At 41.0% G+C, this 17,470-nt stretch overlaps 3 protein-coding genes across 8 annotated transcripts; all 3 read left to right on the forward strand.

Annotated features, from left to right (window-relative positions):
- The first annotated feature begins 317 nt into the window (after positions 1 to 317).
- cnr1 (cannabinoid receptor 1) lies at positions 318 to 5,267 on the forward strand. 3 transcript variants are annotated; one of them, XM_088286564.1, is made up of 3 exons: positions 318 to 1,445; positions 2,825 to 4,295; positions 5,051 to 5,267. In XM_088286564.1, exon 2 carries the CDS (start codon positions 2,865 to 2,867, stop codon positions 4,266 to 4,268), a length of 1,404 nt encoding a protein of 467 aa, XP_088142690.1. In that variant the 5' UTR covers positions 318 to 1,445; positions 2,825 to 2,864; the 3' UTR covers positions 4,269 to 4,295; positions 5,051 to 5,267. The 3 variants fall into 3 exon arrangements, with proteins under 3 accessions (XP_088142690.1, XP_088142688.1, XP_088142687.1); XM_088286562.1 differs by having other exon boundaries at positions 319 to 1,440; positions 2,825 to 5,267; XM_088286561.1 differs by having other exon boundaries at positions 320 to 1,445; positions 2,825 to 5,267.
- Positions 5,268 to 7,074: 1,807 nt separating this feature from the next.
- On the forward strand, positions 7,075 to 10,437 carry akirin2 (akirin 2). Of its 3 annotated transcripts, none has more exons than XM_088286617.1 (6): positions 7,075 to 7,126; positions 8,681 to 8,795; positions 9,029 to 9,160; positions 9,449 to 9,598; positions 9,716 to 9,787; positions 9,889 to 10,437. In XM_088286617.1, the coding sequence occupies exons 1-6, from the start codon at positions 7,082 to 7,084 to the stop codon at positions 9,897 to 9,899; spliced, it is 525 nt and encodes a 174-aa protein (XP_088142743.1). In that variant the 5' UTR covers positions 7,075 to 7,081; the 3' UTR covers positions 9,900 to 10,437. The 3 variants fall into 3 exon arrangements, with proteins under 3 accessions (XP_088142743.1, XP_088142744.1, XP_088142742.1); XM_088286618.1 differs by lacking the exon at positions 7,075 to 7,126 and adding an exon at positions 7,959 to 8,001; XM_088286616.1 differs by lacking the exon at positions 7,075 to 7,126 and having other exon boundaries at positions 8,270 to 8,795.
- Positions 10,438 to 10,821: 384 nt separating this feature from the next.
- Positions 10,822 to 17,438, forward strand: rars2 (arginyl-tRNA synthetase 2, mitochondrial). 2 transcript variants are annotated; one of them, XM_088286899.1, is made up of 20 exons: positions 10,822 to 10,993; positions 11,127 to 11,200; positions 11,296 to 11,398; positions 11,682 to 11,765; positions 11,841 to 11,941; positions 12,013 to 12,068; positions 12,148 to 12,231; positions 12,351 to 12,427; positions 12,736 to 12,894; positions 12,968 to 13,074; positions 13,228 to 13,320; positions 13,509 to 13,569; positions 14,539 to 14,615; positions 15,275 to 15,399; positions 15,563 to 15,630; positions 15,721 to 15,830; positions 16,288 to 16,383; positions 16,450 to 16,524; positions 16,607 to 16,670; positions 17,286 to 17,438. In XM_088286899.1, exons 1-20 carry the CDS (start codon positions 10,958 to 10,960, stop codon positions 17,370 to 17,372), a joined length of 1,737 nt encoding a protein of 578 aa, XP_088143025.1. In that variant the 5' UTR covers positions 10,822 to 10,957; the 3' UTR covers positions 17,373 to 17,438. The 2 variants fall into 2 exon arrangements, with proteins under 2 accessions (XP_088143025.1, XP_088143026.1); XM_088286900.1 differs by having other exon boundaries at positions 16,607 to 16,673; positions 16,738 to 17,432.
- The last annotated feature ends 32 nt before the right edge of the window (positions 17,439 to 17,470 follow it).

Consider the following 17,470-nt stretch of genomic DNA (forward strand, 5'->3'; position numbering starts at 1 on the left):
ATTGAGAATTGAACTCTTTCCTGCAAAATGTCCCTCTAAAATTGAACTCACATTTGACTTCATTATCTTATTTTGTTGTCATTATTGCCTGTGGTAACAATATGTAATTGTGTTTGCGTGTTTTAGCCAATCTTTGTACAAGCTCTGCTGCAAACTAGAATGAGCATACATTAATTTAAGATCAGGATTTTCACTTCCAACTTCGTGGCCAATTAAAATGCATCCTCCATTCTCATGATTTCAAGATGGCGGCTCCCAGAACTACACCTGGAAGGTAAGGCCTTTTTTCTCGTTTTCAATTTTATTTATTTATTTTTTATTTATTTATTTATTTGTTTTTACAACGTTTTCCATTGTAATCGGTTGTCACTCAAAGAAAACCGAATTAGTTACCAGAATTTGTTATATTGCCAGAAAAATACAAAAGGATTTTATTTTACGTCGCTAATTTTTCTTGACCATTTAGCATATAGCAGCTAACACATAGCTAGAATGTATTCTAGCCTAGAGCAGTGATCTTGTGACCGAACCCCGGTTACTGTATTTATATAGTGTTCAAATAGAATGTGACTTTTATTTTATTTATTGGACGATAGTTTTTAAACATGTTTTTTGATGATCTGTAATGTGGCTTTGCCAAACCCGGACGATAACGTATTTGATATGACAAATAAATTATTATTATTAAGGTTGAGCTCACCAGTTAAAAAAATATTAAAATTAATATATATATATATATTTTTTTTTTTTATGTATTAAATTAAACAAATTATCCTTTATTGTATGTTGTGACTAGAGTTGCATCCCTGCTGAAACAATACTTTCATGTCTTGAATGGCAATTTGGATTTATTTGGTTTCAGTTGTTTGAAAAGCTTGAAAGCAAAGACCTGTGTAATCTTTTGTTTTTACAAACGCCCCCCCCCCTCCTCCTCCCAAAAGAAAAAAAAAATGCGCTCACTGTCGGAGAGGCTTCTTAATCTGATTTTGTTGTTCTTGTAGTATTTGATGCTTCTTTGTTTGAGCTCGGTGGTCTGCATTGAAGGAAGGCGCACTGGGAATTCAAATAAGATTTCTGTGCGTGTGCACTGACTGTCTGTGCATCGTGGGGCCGGCCAGCTGGAAAAGTGGATGCAGGCACGTGACGTGGCTTTTGAGGGAGCGACGCCTTATAAAAAGTGTGAGGAGTGTGGAGAGCTCAGAGCGTCTGGAGGAGCCGCGCTCTCATCCTCCCAACAGGAGAAACACTTTGCACGCGCACAGGAAAAAAACAGCATTTGTCTGTAGAATCTGCTTGAAAAATGGCAAACAAGCCTCATTTGTAATTAAACACACTTTATTTTTGCATTTTTTTTTTTTTTTATGAAAGCTGGATGTTGCGCTTCTGTCTTGGATTAACGCGCAAAGATAAAGGGCGGATCTGCGCACTGGAGGGAATTATGTAAGGTAATTTTTCACCTTTTTTTTTTTCCCTCATCTGCACTTGTTTCAATCATTTTAGTGCATTAGTGGGGTGTCCTGCTTTAAAGTACATTGTGTTTTCATCCTTTATGAACTAATTACACAAATGGCATAATTAAGTGCCGTAGTGAATTTTGTTGTTTTGTTTTGCACAGGCATGGATAATGCATGTCATTTTGTAAGGTTTTAAATATGACTGAAATGCATGTTTTATATGCGCTTAAAGAGGAGCATCATCATGAGAAAAAAAATTATCATTGGCTATATCAAATACGATTTTTTTTTTAAACTTGCAAAAAGTGTGAACTCATTGAATGTGTTTGAACGTGTTGTTACGCAAAAGCGATGCTGCCGGCCCATTTCAGTAAATACACTGCTGGCAAAAACACTGCACCTACACATAAAATCTGTTTTTGCACATTTTTAGTCTCCCAATATCAGATGAACACAGGGAGAGATATGTTATGGACATGGAGAGCAGCAGAAATAAATGACCCACCAAAAAAGATGCTAATAAATCTAATTAATTTTTTTTTCAACTTTCAGTGACTGTTGAATCATTTAAACTGGATTTGTCGTGATGTATTATTATTCTCATCCATTTATTAGGTCTCAAATGTACTGCTGCAGCCCTCCTATTGTAAATACAGCTACTGGCCAAAACATTAGGTACACCTGCACAAAATCATTTTTCGATGCAAGTTTGATGCCCCCAACCAAGGATGAACACACGGAATGATCTCTGACACATGTGGAGAGGAGTACCCATGACAAAAATAAAATGAGTTAAATATTCATCTAAAGGTTGATTTTATTATTTATATGCAAGTTTGAAAAAGACACCAAAGATGAACAAATGGCGAGATATATCAAGGACATGAAAAAAAGATGACATGATCAAATAAATTGACGTCATTTAAAATTGAACTGAGTTCTGAATTAATGCAATGATGATTTCTTCTGTTGTGTCCTCCCTTTTGTAATACTGGGCAAACCATTCCATACAACTGCACAAAAAAATAATGTCACAGAGATATCAATTTAACAATGTTTATTGTTGTGGGTGGAGTTTGGATACTGAGAGCTGGGTGTAGTTAAATGAGAAGAAAAAAAAAATCTCCACAAAGTATTTTTGCGCAGTTGGAAGTGTGGTTGTAATCAATCAAGGGGCCACTCTGAGTGTGGTCACGGGCCCCATGTGGCCCGCGGGCCACCAGTTGCACTCCACATATGGTAGTCATTTGGGACCGGCTCCACCGTAATGATAAGTGCAATAAAAAAAGATAGCGTGCGCAGGTGTATCTAATGTGGTGATTTGTGTTTTTACTCCGCCCATGTCTGAGACGCATGTCGTCCATTTGCAGGTCGGTGTAAGCTTGCAGTCCTCTCGTCTCTCACAGCAACATGCAGTCTGTGCTGGATGCTGTGGCCGACAGCACCTTCCGGACTATCACCTCTGGTTTACAATATCTGGGCTCGAACGACGCCAATTACGATGAGCCCGTCAGCGATGTGGACTTCAAGGGTGTCTTCTCCCTGCAGAAGCCCTTGTCGTCCTTCCGCAGTAACGCCTTCCCCGACAAGATCCCCCCCGACGAGGAGCTGATCCTCCGGGGATTCTACCCCACCAATGCCACAGAGCTGCTGTCCAACCGCAGCACGTTCCGGGACGAGGGCAGTAACATCCAATGCGGGGAGAACTTCATGGACATGGAGTGCTTCATGATTCTGACGCCCAGTCAGCAGCTGGCCGTGGCCGTCATGTCGCTCACTCTGGGGACCTTCACGGTCCTGGAGAACCTGGTGGTGCTCTGCGTGATCCTGCAGTCTCGCACCCTCCGCTGCAGGCCCTCGTACCACTTCATCGGCAGCCTGGCCGTGGCCGACCTGCTGGGCAGCGTCATCTTCGTCTACAGCTTCTTGGACTTCCACGTATTCCACCGGAAGGACAGCCCCAACGTGTTTCTCTTCAAGCTGGGCGGAGTGACGGCGTCGTTCACCGCGTCCGTTGGCAGCCTCTTCCTCACCGCCATCGACCGCTACATCTCCATCCACCGGCCTTTGGCCTACAGGCGCATCGTGACCCGGACCAAGGCGGTCATCGCCTTTTGCATGATGTGGACCATCTCCATCGTCATCGCCGTGCTACCTCTGCTGGGCTGGAACTGTAAGCGCCTCAAGTCCGTGTGCTCCGACATATTCCCCCTCATCGACGAGAACTACCTGCTCTTCTGGATCGGGGTGACCAGCGTGCTGGTTCTTTTCATCATCTACGCCTACATCTACATCCTGTGGAAGGCGCACCACCACGCCGTGCGGATGCTGAGCCGCACCTCCCAGAAGAGCCTGGTGGTGTACTCGGCGGACGGCACCAAGGTTCAGACGACGCGCCCCGAGCAGGCCCGCATGGACATCCGCCTGGCCAAGACTCTGGTGCTCATCCTGGCGGTGCTGGTCATCTGCTGGGGTCCCGTGCTGGCCATCATGGTCTACGACCTCTTCTGGAGGATGGACGACGACATCAAGACGGTGTTTGCGTTCTGCAGCATGCTCTGCCTCCTCAACTCCACCGTCAACCCCATCATCTACGCCCTGAGGAGCAAGGACCTGAGGCACGCCTTCCTCAGCTCGTGCCACGCCTGCCGCGGCAGCGCCCAGCAGCTGGACAACAGCCTCGAGTCGGACTGCCAGAACCGCAACACCAACATCTCGGCCAACCGGGCCGCCGAGAGCTGCGTGAAGACCACTGTGAAAATAGCCAAAGTAACAATGTCAGTGTCCACGGAGACGTCTGCTGAAGCCGTCTAATTGGCTGTCAAGACTGGCGGAAATTGGGTACATGTCATGTTTCTTGTCATTCAGCGTAATAAACCTGATTTAAAACAACAAAAAAAAAGAGAGAATTTTGTGAGCTTACATTGTAGTCGAGCAGATTAGCCAAACAGTCCTTTGTTTGATAACACAAGCATGACATTTGGCAGAAATACTCATTGCGGGGTAGACTTTAAAAAGTGCGAGCCACCTGTTTCCTTTACTCTTACTCACTTTAATGAAGAGAATAGTTCTGGCTTTTTTCCAAAATGGCCGCCAAATTACTGCCTGATATGGAAATGTTGAGTTCAAAAGTATTACAAGTCTTCATAACATAAATGTTTTTATGAATATTTGAAGACATTTGTTCAAAGAAATTCACACTTTTTTACTTAAATACTGACTTATAGAGTATATCCATCCCAAACGTCATGCTTCATATCACCAACTAAATGCTTCTGGCTAAAAATCCCATGGAGCTGCTCCGTTGTTAGCGTGTGAGCACAATGTGTGCCCAAGTGCCAAATGGTGTTACAAGGTCGTATTAACAGACTGGAAAGCATTCTTCCGTTGACTTTCATGATAGTCCAATTCGTTGAATGCATTTTATATTTTTGTACCGTGACTTCAGGTTTTGAAAACAATGTATTGTCACATTGGGAACAAGGGGCTACTGACATTTTGAATTCCACACGTCTTACTGTGTGCCATTTGCACCGTGAATAATTCTTTCTTTCTGTCTCTCTCTCTCTCTCGCTCTCGCCTTGACTTTCTCACAGGATTTCGTGTACAGACATTTTCTCGTATAATTAAAACAGGTCACTTTTTATACCTCTGACAACACTCAGTGAGTGGCGTGTATGGAAAAGCAGCGTGTGAAATGTGAGCGGTGAGACGCGCAACGTGGCAAAACAGCGCTCGTAACTCGAGATATGAGGGGAAAAAAAAAAGTCAACGCCGCTTTTTTGGAATGTGGTTGAAACTTCTTTTTTTTTTTAACAAATGGTGGTGATCACCGTTGTATAATTGTATCTATTTGTTTACTTGCTAGCCGTTATAGCGTGTAGAGTATCACAGTCATCAAGTGTACAGTGTTATAATGCAAAAATGGTGTTGCAATTAGGGATGGGCATTTTTTACAAGGTTTTTGTTTAAATATATATTTTTGACGGGATCTGAGAATCTTTGAATGTGCTAAACTCCTATTTCCATACCAGACTCATATTGAGCTGGAAAAAATAGTTCACAGGAGTTAAATTGCGCGTATGTACTGTATTTCAACTTCTCGTAGGTTATCTTTTCTTCTTCTATCACTTGAGACTGAACCTACAGCGCCTCTGCTGGTTGCTGCCTGGTGGCGCACTCTGTGTCGCCTTGATCGACAATCGACGATCGATCGAATGATTATGTAATGCCCATCCCTAGTTCAAATCCTAATGCTCATCTTATAGAGTCCAGCTTGAGGGCAAAGATTTCAAACATCCAAAATGAGCTTAGGCACAGTGTGCTGGTCACAACTGTGCGAGCTGCGTTCATCTCGTGTCCGCTTTGACTAGATTGTATTTATGTGATACCTCGTGACTTGGTGATATAGTTCCAACCCAAAGCCTTTAATGAATCATTACAGTGAGTTGTATCCAGTGCTACTGTTGCAGCTGGTAGTACGGTCGTTTTTGTTTTGTTGCATAAAAGCCACCCATGCACTAGCCTGTAACGTACTCTTAGCGTAATGGAATTATCGTCTGCCGTTCATTTTATGTGTACAAATAAAGAAATGGAGGAAGGGAGTGTTCGCACTTATAAAAGAATTTCAGAAAAGGTGATCCGCCCACCTCCCCCTCGAATAAGCAATGTTGTGCTTTTTAATCTATGAATTTGACAGCGCAATTGTTCTTCGTTTTTCTATCGGTGTGACGCTTTCCATAACAGCTCTGTACCAGTAAATGCTTCTGCTGCCTCTTGTATTCTTGAATAGTGAAGATTAAAAAAAAATGTCTACTGTCAAGTGACTTTGTGTACAGTAGTGGGAATATGAGGAATCCTCAAAATGGCAAGGACAAAAAAAAAAAGAAGTCACAATCGCTCAAGTGTTTTTAATATTACTGTTTCAATAAAGTCTCAGCTGATTGTCATGTTTGTCTGAAGATATTTGATTGATAATTTCCGGGGATGAACATCAGTGCTGCACGTTTGGCTTAGGTCCCATGTTTGAATCTGGACTCTGGCTCTTTGCAAGTTCTCCCAGTGATTGCGTGAGTTTTTCTCAAACTACGGCTTTCCATCACCTACCACAAACACGACGGGTCAATTGAAGACCCTAAATTACTTACCCACAGCCCTTAGGAGGACAATACAGGGAAAAAAGATGGATGGAGACTCATCAGCTCCCTCTAATGTTTAACGTTTTAGCGCCCCCTGGTGGATATATTGTAGGTTTATTTTGGTCCATCACAACCACGTTCTTTTCTGTTTATCCTGGTTAGGAAGGCTTTAGAAAATGATTTTTTTTTTTTATTAATTTATCTAGTAACTACTCCAACCTGAAAAAAACTTTTATTAAAAATACTTATTTACCTTCCCTGACCTTAACTTATCTATACTTTAATGGCCAATGTCTGTGCTTCCTATTCGTTACACACACGCAAAACAAAAGCCTCGTTCCTATTTTTGTTTGGATTGTGTTCGTTCCACTTTATCATTGTTCAAAGTATTAAAATGGTAGGGCGAGTGATTTTGATTGTGGTTGGATGGTAAGTAATTAAGACACTGGCGATGCATTGCACTTGCAGGTGACACAAATCAACAAATGAATGTCAACTCGCTGCACTCAAACTATTGCATTCCTGTTACCGTTGGTAAGACGTCTAAATATCTAACTTAAAAAAAGCTACACGACCATAGCACATACCTGGTTGTTCAGTGAGAATATTTTTTGATTACATAAATTAACTAATTTCGAATTCGCTGCAAATTTTGCGAACCGAACCGAATTGCACCAAGCAAATCCGCTGTCCGAATTGAAAAGGCATTTTGAGGTAAGATGGAAGTTTTGTTTTTTTATCAAGGGGGGGGGGTCGAGGGTGTGACACTAATTCGACTTAAAATGAATGTTATGAGTTGAATTGTTGTGTTATGTATGTGGTTGACAAGTACAAAGTTTTCTATGTGTACTTCACGAGACATGCCATACAAGCTTTGCTGCCAAGTAACAGGCTTGACTCATTTTGCAAGCTCGTTTTGGAGGCCTGTGCGGAAATGTTAAAATGACTTTAGCCAAACCTGAATTTGCAGTTATTGGTATTTATATACTGTGTATATATATATTGTATAAATATATATATATATATATATTTGTTAGTTGTACTAATTACTGAATGGTCCCAAGTTTGGATGGACACTCACCTACAAATAAAGGTTAGGTGGATACTCCTTAAAGTATTGTAAACAATCATACCATTGTTTAGCAACTACCTTCTCTAGAATTTTTGACAGAAACTGAAGATAATATTCAGCAGTTTGCTTGGACGGCTGAGTCAAGGGTGTTTCATTTTTTTTATGAAGACAGCTGTTTTAAATGACAGTTAATAAGGACACATTGATCAAATAATGCCCAACCGTGTTCATCATTATTGGAGCTGCCTTCTAATGCCACTTGCAGTTGACTAAACATGAAGACAGAGTGTCTATATGATTAATTTGTGAACACTACATGACCAAATCCAGAAAACAGGTGATATTTTTTTACATCATTTATTTTCCCGAACAATCTCTTAATTAAACAGTAAAGTACAGGCACTCAACTTTTTTCCATAAAGAACATGTCGAACTCGTTAACTTCTCCGCCCCGTGGGGTTTGTTGCCAAACAACTACAGGACAGTATTTGAAAAAAAGACATCACCGGGATTACTGGGAAATGTAGTATTCAAATTAGTAAAACACAAACGATCATGGGTGGTAAAAACTACAACTACCGGCATTTTGGCTCTTAGTCGCGCATGCGCATATAGCAGTGAAAAGATAACCCAAAGCCGGCCGAACGTTTAACCGTTGTTTACCTTCTGTAGCGTAGAAATATCTGCTTTCATCTGACGAGACGCCGTATCTTAGACGTTTCGCTGTGTCTGCTTTGGTTCAAAACACGTTTGTTCGCCTAAATCAAGTGCCATCGCTAAACGGAAACAAGCGAGAGACGAGAAAGTGGCATTTTGTCATACCCCGAAATTTCTACTGCAACTCAGTAGCCGGAGAACGAGAGCTAGCAACAGCAGCGACGTCTCACACCTGGATCGCCGGCTAACGGAAATACTCGAGCTTCTTGTGTCTTGTTGAGATTTTTTTTGGAGCGAGCGCGATGGCGTGTGGAGCTACTCTGAAGAGGACTCTGGATTTTGACCCTTTAATGAACCAGGCTTCCCCCAAGAGGAGGAGGTGTGCTCCGATCCGATCTCCTGTCTCGTCGCCGCAAAAGTACCTCCGCCTGGATCCTTCGCCGTTCGGTCAAGTGTCGTCCAGACTCACCACAGGTTGCTTCTTAAACACATTTCTAAAGCGTTTTATTTGACAGTTCTGGCCACTCACAATTTTGAAAACGAGAACCCGGGAGGCGATCGTTAATTAACTTCTTATTGTCGTATGCTAGAATGAGTCACCCACATTTCTCACTGACAATGCTAGTTTTCAATTATCTATAATCATAAGACTGTTTTTGTGTTACGTGTTCACTGTAAAGTGATTCGTATTTGTGTTTCCGTCACAGAGCAAATCCTGCACAACATCAAACAAGAATATAAGCGGCTCAAACGACGAAACCTGGATACTTATTTCCAGCAAGTAGACGGCTTCTCTACTTTAGATCTTCACAATATCCCCAGTGGATCGTCTCTATCAGGTGACACTTAGTCTGGTCACTACTCTAAGGCTGGATTTTCCAATTCTCATTTGTTATAATAACACAGAATGACTTTGATATTGGGCACAACAATCAAATTCAAATAAACATTGCAAAGTAGAAGAATGCTGCACTCATGCTCAACTCGAGCTGCATTATTCATATTGATCCGTTAGAAAATGGACAACGGAATCTCTTCTTCATGTTGATATTTTTTGGAGCCAGCATCCGTCCAATTAGGGTCTAATTGTTTTTTTGTATTAGCAGTGACATTTGTTCCTCGGACAGGTTCAAGCTCAGGCGCGTCCTCCCCCACCAGGAAGGAGCAGCCCTTATTTTCCCTCCGACAGGTCGGGATGATCTGTGAAAGACTAGTAAAGGAGCGTGAGGATAAAATCCGGGAGGAGTATGATGAGATTTTGACCACGAAATTAGCAGGTATGAAGAACCTAAGAACTAAAAATAATAAAAATAATAATAAACGGTTTGCAGTTTGTTTCCGCAGAATAAGAATTATGTTAATGCATTTTTCTCTCAATTTCCCACAATGAACAGAGCAGTACGATGCCTTTGTCAAGTTCACGCATGATCAGCTCATGCGGAGGTTTGGCGAACAGCCTTCAAGCTGTGAGTTTTTAATCAATTAACTGCTCGTTTCATAGTTTTCCTTTTGTAGCATCCTGTTACCCAAACGAAACATCCTCTGGTGTCATCTCTCCTTTCCCTAGATGTTTCTTGAATGGACATGAAGAATAATACAATCTGCTGGAACCTCAGTGGTCTATTAGGACTTTCTCCCAGCTGTGCCATATCGCCTCCCAGTGGACCAGATGGACTCGTCTGCGGTTTTTGCTGTTGCTGCTGCAGTTAAGGAGGACTCCCTGCTGTTGACACGTCCTCGGACCTTCTGTGACTTCCACCAGTGGCCTCGCAACTTTTCTTTGGCTTTCTTTTCTGGATGACTTTGTATATTTGAGGACGACTGCCATTATAACACGCTCTGACAATTTTAATTAAATTCTTTTCTCATTGTGTTCTTATTTTAGTAATGTAAATTTTGTTTTGTACATTTTGAAAAAGGGATGAAATGCTATCAAAGAGAGCCTTCAGACTAGACTCGATGGATCAGAAATGTTTTTTTTGTTTAAAACCCATATAAAGGCATTTATTGCATCTACTTGGTATACACACTGTATTTTTATTTTTTATTCATAACACCAAAATAGCTTGTATTGGGAGGCTTACAATCCGGAAAACTAATAAACTGTTTCAACATACATCTCTTTGTGAGTACATGACTTAAATGACTATTTTGATGTCTAATGCATTTGTTTGACTGCAATATTTTTTCTAATGCAAAGAGCAGTTATTGATAAGATTACACTTTGCTCATGTACTGCACATGTTTGCAAATATGAATATTGCTTTTATCTCAATTTCAGTAATTAAATGTTGTGAACTGCAACTCTTTACCACTTTGATAATTTTTTTATTTTTTTAAAACGTTATTGTATTACCATGGTTTGAATCACGAACCTCAGAACATGATTTTTCGCATGTACCTTTTGTTTTTTGTTTTCGTTTGGTACTGTGACTAGTTGAAAATTGACTAATGACGTCACAAAAACGCGGCCTCTGATTAGTCGAGATATCGGAAACTGTTGAGCTAAACAGGAAGTCTAGTCGAGCATCCGTCTACAAATCATGTGAAGCATCATGTGCATATACGTATAGTTTATTTTTTTGTATGTATTTATATATGTATATTTTAAGCGGAATATTTCGTACTCTACAAATATGGCTTCTTTTTTTGGACGAACAATAGCAGCGAAGGTAATGAGAAGAGGACATATGCTATGCTAACTTTGAAGCATGAGACCCTTCAGGGGCAAGTCAGACGTGGTTGACTTAATTGTTCTCTACATCCAAACTAATGTTATTTCTTCCTGTCTTTAATTTTGTGCAGCTTGGCAGGACGCTGCAGCAGTCTGATGACGTCTTCATCCCTGCTCTTTCAGCTGTCCCAGTCTTTAAGAAACAGTTAAGCGTCTTGTTTTTGCCCTCCATACTTTCTGTCACACGTAAAGTTTGACCTTGTCACATGTTCCTAATCTCTGTGGAACTTCTCTCCTCAGGCAGACTGCAGACTTGAGGCTGTCAATTAGCGTTTTAAGGAAAAATGGGGTTCTACCAGCTAATGGGGACATCCAGGCGCAAACAGAACACTTGGCCAAACAGGTAGGATTGTCAGACAGGGAAAAAAATCATAGAATAACCAGTATTATTTATTCTTCTGTAATGACAAAAGAACAATAAAAAAAAATAACAATGCATGCCTCACAGTTCTGAGGTTTGGTGTTTCAATCCTTGTTCCAGCCTTTCCATGTGATGTCAGTGATTATTTTCTTTTTTCTGGGTACTCATTGCCGAATGAGGACAAAATGGAAGTAAATGTGTGAATTTTCTGTACCGAGTGGTACCTTTGTTGTAAGTGCTCTAAGTCCTCCGGTATGTTTTCCAGCTAAAGCCGGACAGTGTAGTGGAGGATGTAGCAGCAGGAAGTGCTGTCATCAACTTCAAAATTAATCGAGCACTCCTTGCCCAGGTTTGTCATATTACTATTTAGCAATCTTATTCACTATGTCTCCTGTTCCAAACCCTCTGGTCTTTTGTGTTCTAGAAAATACTCGAGCCGTTTGGAACAGGGCACCACAGCAAAATTGGGCGTCATAGTGAACTTTTTAATTCTCTAAAGAAGGGAACGACATTAGTAGAGTACAGGTATGTTTTCCGATACAACACATGCTTGGTTTCTTAGTTTGAAAGCAAGCGATGATCCATTTATGTTGTAGCTCTCCAAACATTGCCAAAAAGTTCCATGCGGGCCACTTACGATCTACAATCATAGGTGAGTTTTGGTAGTCGTATGAAACACTCCAATAATACTGTAGCACATCAGACGGGGGTGTCGTGGACTCTTTGTGCAGGTAACTTCATTGCGAACTTGAAGGAGTCTCTTGGGAACAAAGTTATTCGAATGAATTACCTTGGCGACTGGGGCGTGCAGTTTGGTGAGCGACTATAGTGGAAAATTAATAATTGAAAGCATTGAGCACACATTTGCTAGTTGAATAAAATTATTCTCTCTTGTGGACATTTTCTTATTTTCCCCTCAACTTTTTGCTTCCAGGTTTGCTGGGAGCTGGTTTCAACCAGTTTGGCAGCCAGGAGCAATTGAAAGAAAACCCTTTAAAGCATTTATTTGAGGTGAAACCGCACATTCAAGTGGCTGGCTTACAACTGCCCCTTTTGTGTTTTTGTAGCATAATCAGGCTTCCTGCAGATCCTTAAAAAGTCTCAAAGACAAAGATCCCACTGCTGCCAAATAATTGATTTCTCGAGTTTACCCAAGGCTCTTACATAACTTATCTTCCCAGATGTTACATCCGGTAATCAGTTAACTAACCACTTGTATCCTAGTTTTTTGCATCACACTCAGGATATAGTAGAAACAGTTGTCAGTATGATGAAAGTTGCTTTCTTATAATATTGCAAGTTGTATGGATGTTTTGCAGGTCTACGTAAAGGTCAACAAGGAAGCAGCCCACAATGAGAACACGATGCCGGCGGCCAGGGACTTCTTTCGACAGCTGGAGCGGAATGAGAGTCGGGCTGTGTCGCTATGGCAACAGTTCAGGGACATCACTGTGAGCGAGTATCGGCACATTTACAAGGTACGACCCGGTGCTGCGCCACTCGGTTGTGTCGTCCCACGTCAGCTTCATTTTGTTGTGTTTGGACTCGCAGCGGTTAGGAGTCCACTTTGATGTCTACTCAGGCGAGTCCTTTCACCAGGAGAGAGTCCAAGAGGTGGTGCGGCAGCTGCAGAACCAAGGCTTGTTGAAGATCACAGAGTATGTGCTGGCCTCTTTAACCACAACAATTCTATATTTAGCCATTTTACTGCTGAAATTAATATTCTCGTTGTGCGCGTCCTTATTTTTCCGTTATTTTTTTTTTTTTAATGCAATCTTGTAGTGAAAAATACACCAAAAGTTGTTTTCCAGGAAGGGGACTGGTGTTGTGGAGCTGTCAGCCGGAGACCTGAGCAATGTGTGTACTGTCCTCCGCAGCGATGGAACAAGTCTCTACGTCACCAGGTTGCTACGATTCATACCACATCCAAATGTAGAAACCACAACTCTCAGTATTTCCCACATGGCATGAACATGACACTTGAAGGACAAAGTGGGAGACAGCGCATGGATGAATTTCTTGAATTTCAACGTCTCTGGCTTTTGGGTTATTACACGGTCATTGTAGTCATTTTGTTTTGTTTTTGTTTCAGGGACATTGCCGCAGCCATTGACCGGAGAGAGAAGTACCATTTTGATGAGATGATTTATGTGGTAAGAACAGTTTTTATTTATTGATTTTTTTTTTTTTTTAGTCATTTCTAATTATAATCTTGACTAAAAGGCACAATTGACTCATCCGCTGACATAGTGGCTCTTTTAAAATTGACAAGAAAAAATAATTCCATTTTTTATTTATTTATTTATTTTTTGCTGCTTGTTTTTTCCCCTCACACATTAACACATTACAGCTTAAGATAAAAATAATGTAATTCAAACACCCGCCTCAAAAAAAAAAATGATCCACATTTTATTATGGTCGCCTTTCTCTCTGTTTTAGGTAAAAAAAAAAATACTATAGCACGAAGTAATGTAATCGTTTTGAATCTATCAGAATTTATATCTATTCACATTATAGTTATTGTATGTTTGCTCACAATGATTTTTTTTCTTCAAATAAATGTACAATGCGTTCAAAAAGTGTTTTTAATGAATGTGTTTAAAGTGCGTCCGAGGGCTTTTGCAAATATTTTCTTTGCATAGTTTTGGATTTTGACCTATTGCAGGTGGGTCTGAAATGCATCCCTCGCGATAAACAGCCGCTAGAGATCAGTATCGCTTCGCAAACACTATCATCGCTCTTCAAAGAGTGAGCATTTTGATTTCAATTTGTTTGTTTTCTGGCTACAACATCTACCGAATTCACTTCATATTGTTTCTGATTGCGAAAATGTATTTCGAAATAGAACACCTTCAAAGTTAACCAACATGTTTTGGATTGTGTTTGACTTGCGTTGTGAAAAAATGTCGTCCGTCTAATGGCCTTGGCAGACGTCCTTTCTGTTTGCTCGCTGGTGCCTGCCAAACACAGACGCAGATATTTGTATTAGCCTTCATGCCAGCATTGCTCTTGTGCAACAAAAGCCAGCGAATGTTTTTCTTAAGGGCGTCGTGCGCGAATGCCAGTCGTCATGCTCACATTACATTTGCTCTGACCGAAGTTGGTGTCTGTCATTTTTGAAGACAGATAAAAGTCAAGCACAACACTTCCAGCAGTTGTTCAAGATCCTGCAAGCTATGGGACATTCCTGGGCTGACAGGTAGATGGAACGACAATCGGAACGGAACCCGCACACGACAAGCTACTTGTCAAACTTAGTTCCCATCAGTCGAGTGTCGAGCTGAAATAACCACAAGCGCGGTTCTCTGTGAGAACTGAGTCCCAAATTGGTAAATCTGGTACATGACTGACCAATGGATTTTTAGAGCCCGATGCTGATGCCGATAAATGGCAGAAAAAAAAAAAGATTATCAGCAGATTAATTTGATTGAACAAATGCGTGGTAATGTGCTTGAATATAAAAGTAAAAAAAATAGATTTTTTTTTTTAAAAGCTCTAAACAATGGCAATTAAATTGGCCCTTAAGTCAGAATGCTTCAATGTGTTTCAGTTAACTATGCTAAGGCAATATCTAATTATGGGAAATATTTATTTTACATTGTGAGTTGTGTAATACATAAAATACATATCAAATAAATATTTCATTCTGTACACTGTAAAACATTTTTTGTCACCTCTTGCACAGTAAAGAGTTGTTAAAATGTTTTTGAATGGAATGAAATAAACTTGTGACATCTTGATATTTTCTTTGGATGTTATATAAGGCACTGACTGCAAAATTAAACATCACCTTATCTTGCTTGGTTTTGTTTGCCGTATCCAGTAAAAGCAAAACCGCACCAACTGTCGTTCACGCAGGTGTCATCACGTGACCTTCGGCCTGGTGAAGGGTATGAAGACCCGGACCGGAGACGTGGTCTTCTTAGAGGACGTTCTGGACGAGGCTCGCGCGAGGATGTTGCACAACATGAGCCAATCAAAAAGTACGACCCCGCCTCTCCTTCACTCATCTGCATGTACTTCACTTGTCATATCGCCAACTGAATTGTGTTGACATTTCTGCTGCTTGCATTTTATTTCGCTGTTAAACCTTATTAGATTAAATTGTAATGTTGTCTTTATGACGTCCTCATTCATGTGTTGCAGTGACAAAGGAAATGGACGACCCAGAGGACACAGCGCAGAAAGTGGGAATCAGTGCATTAATAGTCCAGGTGAGCAACATGTCGAGCCTTCTTCACTCGGCTGGGCTTTTTTATTTTCAAAATGCCGTGAGATAATAACAATAAAAAAATGTGTTTTAGGATTTCAAAGGTCCTCTGCAGGGGGACTACATGTTTGACTGGGATAAGATGCTGCAGGCTCAAGGAGACACGGGTGTTTTCCTCCAGTACACGCATGCGCGTCTCTGCAGGTGCGTTAACAGACGTTAATGTAAAGTCCATTTGAAGTTTGTTGCTGAACAAAACAGCAGCACTTACCGAGGCATGCGAAGGCTCTCAGTTACTTGCAATTTATTTGTCCTGCCCAGTCTGTCTTTAAAAAAATATATATATTTAAACTCCAGTTTGCCTTGACATAAATCCTATGCTGGTAATATTGTTCCAAACATGTTATTTTAAAAAAATGAATAAAAAATAACCATGGCACATCTCCCAAAACTAAAATGATGAAATAAAATATATTGTGTCTAAACCGTGCTCCATCAGTTTGACACATTTACAGGCGAAGTTAGTTTGGATGTCATTTCAAACTAGAGAATCCAGTGTTCTCCAGAACTTTGTGAATCATTTGAATAGATTCCAGCAGTTGAGAAATGTGGACTGAGTAAGTACTGTACATAAAATCCTCCTATCTTCCGCTTTGTACAGTTTATTCCGGAGGAACGACGACGTCGACGCCGCTACATTCGACGCCTCCCTCCTAAGCGAGCCGTCAGCCGTCTCCGTTCTTCAGCATCTCCTCCGGTAACACTCTCGCTGTCTTTATTTAGCGCTTTCCCATCAAAACGCCACCTTGTGTGTCCCCTGCAGCTACGACGAGGTGTTGTACCAGTCGGCGCAGGATCTGCAGCCCAAACACCTGCTCAACTTCCTGTTGAAGCTGTGGTAAGGAACAAGGATGTGATCGGGCAGGACACTTTGCAGCTGTTTGGAGACTCCTAAACTGGGCGTATTTGCTTTCTTGCAGCCACCTGACTGCCGTGGCGCACAGAGAGCTGCCGGTCAAAGGGAGCCCGCAGCAAGTCGCTCAGGTAAAAAAAAAACAAACAAAAAAAAAAGGTCTGCCTGGTTGTACAGAAAACGATTTATTTAGCGTATTTTCTGAATTAGAGAGCGCCCATACTGGTGAAAGAAAAAGCCGAACAGTTGTATTAGCAAAAATGTAGCAGCTTATAGTCCGGAAAATACGGTAATTGTTCTTTTACATAGCTTTCAGGACTGCGATGAGTCAAAAGAAAATTTGTACTGATTTAATTGTAGCCACCTCTTCCCTCTCTTGTTGTATATTGGGTCGCTAACATCGTGTCAGGGAGTCCCAGACAATTACAGTAGCTCATAATGGGACATTGTGAATTCCGAATAACACTTTTAGAGATTTGTTTCCCATCATGCGAAAAGCATGCCAAAATTAGGCGGAAACATTCTTTAATTATTAATGCTATATAATGAACGGGACTTTGAGAAGTGCATGTATTTAGCTGATGTCCCTCCACGGTCAAAAAGCTTAGCGACCCTCGCTGTTTATTTCAAATTATCGGTCGAGTGATGACAAGAGACCTGGAGGACAATTACTGTACGTTTAATTCAAAACATTTGCAAAGGCAGAAGTATGAAGTCATATCTTTGGATTTTCTGAATGCTCACAGGCAAGGAAGAGACTTTTCAGCGGGACCTGCTCGGTCCTGGCCGACGGGATGAGAATTCTGGGCATCATGCCCGTTGATAAAATGTAAATAATTTAATTTAATCATGATTTTGATCAAATGTAAATAATTGAATTCAATCATGTTTTCATTGAATAAAAAGCCATTTTTAAATGCATTGAGTAAAT

This window comes from Idiotropiscis lumnitzeri, chromosome 21 (assembly GCF_059441095.1).
Source record: "Idiotropiscis lumnitzeri isolate Australia: NSW breed Sydney's pygmy pipehorse chromosome 21, RoL_Ilum_1.0, whole genome shotgun sequence".
NCBI classification, from domain to species: Eukaryota; Metazoa; Chordata; class Actinopteri; order Syngnathiformes; family Syngnathidae; genus Idiotropiscis; species Idiotropiscis lumnitzeri.

Bases quoted from the DNA above. Each gene is read 5' to 3' on its own strand.
- cnr1 (XM_088286564.1), top strand. From the start codon at position 2,865: ATGCAGTCTGTGCTGGATGCTGTGGCCGACAGCACCTTCCGGACTATC.
- akirin2 (XM_088286616.1), top strand. From the start codon at position 8,624: ATGGCGTGTGGAGCTACTCTGAAGAGGACTCTGGATTTTGACCCTTTA. The intron at 8,796-9,028 runs GTTGCTTCTTAA...TTTCCGTCACAG, and splicing joins GTCGTCCAGACTCACCACAG to AGCAAATCCTGCACAACATC. The intron at 9,599-9,715 runs GTATGAAGAACC...CACAATGAACAG, and splicing joins TTTGACCACGAAATTAGCAG to AGCAGTACGATGCCTTTGTC.
- rars2 (XM_088286899.1), top strand. From the start codon at position 10,958: ATGGCTTCTTTTTTTGGACGAACAATAGCAGCGAAG. The intron at 11,201-11,295 runs GTTAAGCGTCTT...TTCTCTCCTCAG, and splicing joins GTCCCAGTCTTTAAGAAACA to GCAGACTGCAGACTTGAGGC. The intron at 15,400-15,562 runs GTACGACCCCGC...CATGTGTTGCAG, and splicing joins CAACATGAGCCAATCAAAAA to TGACAAAGGAAATGGACGAC.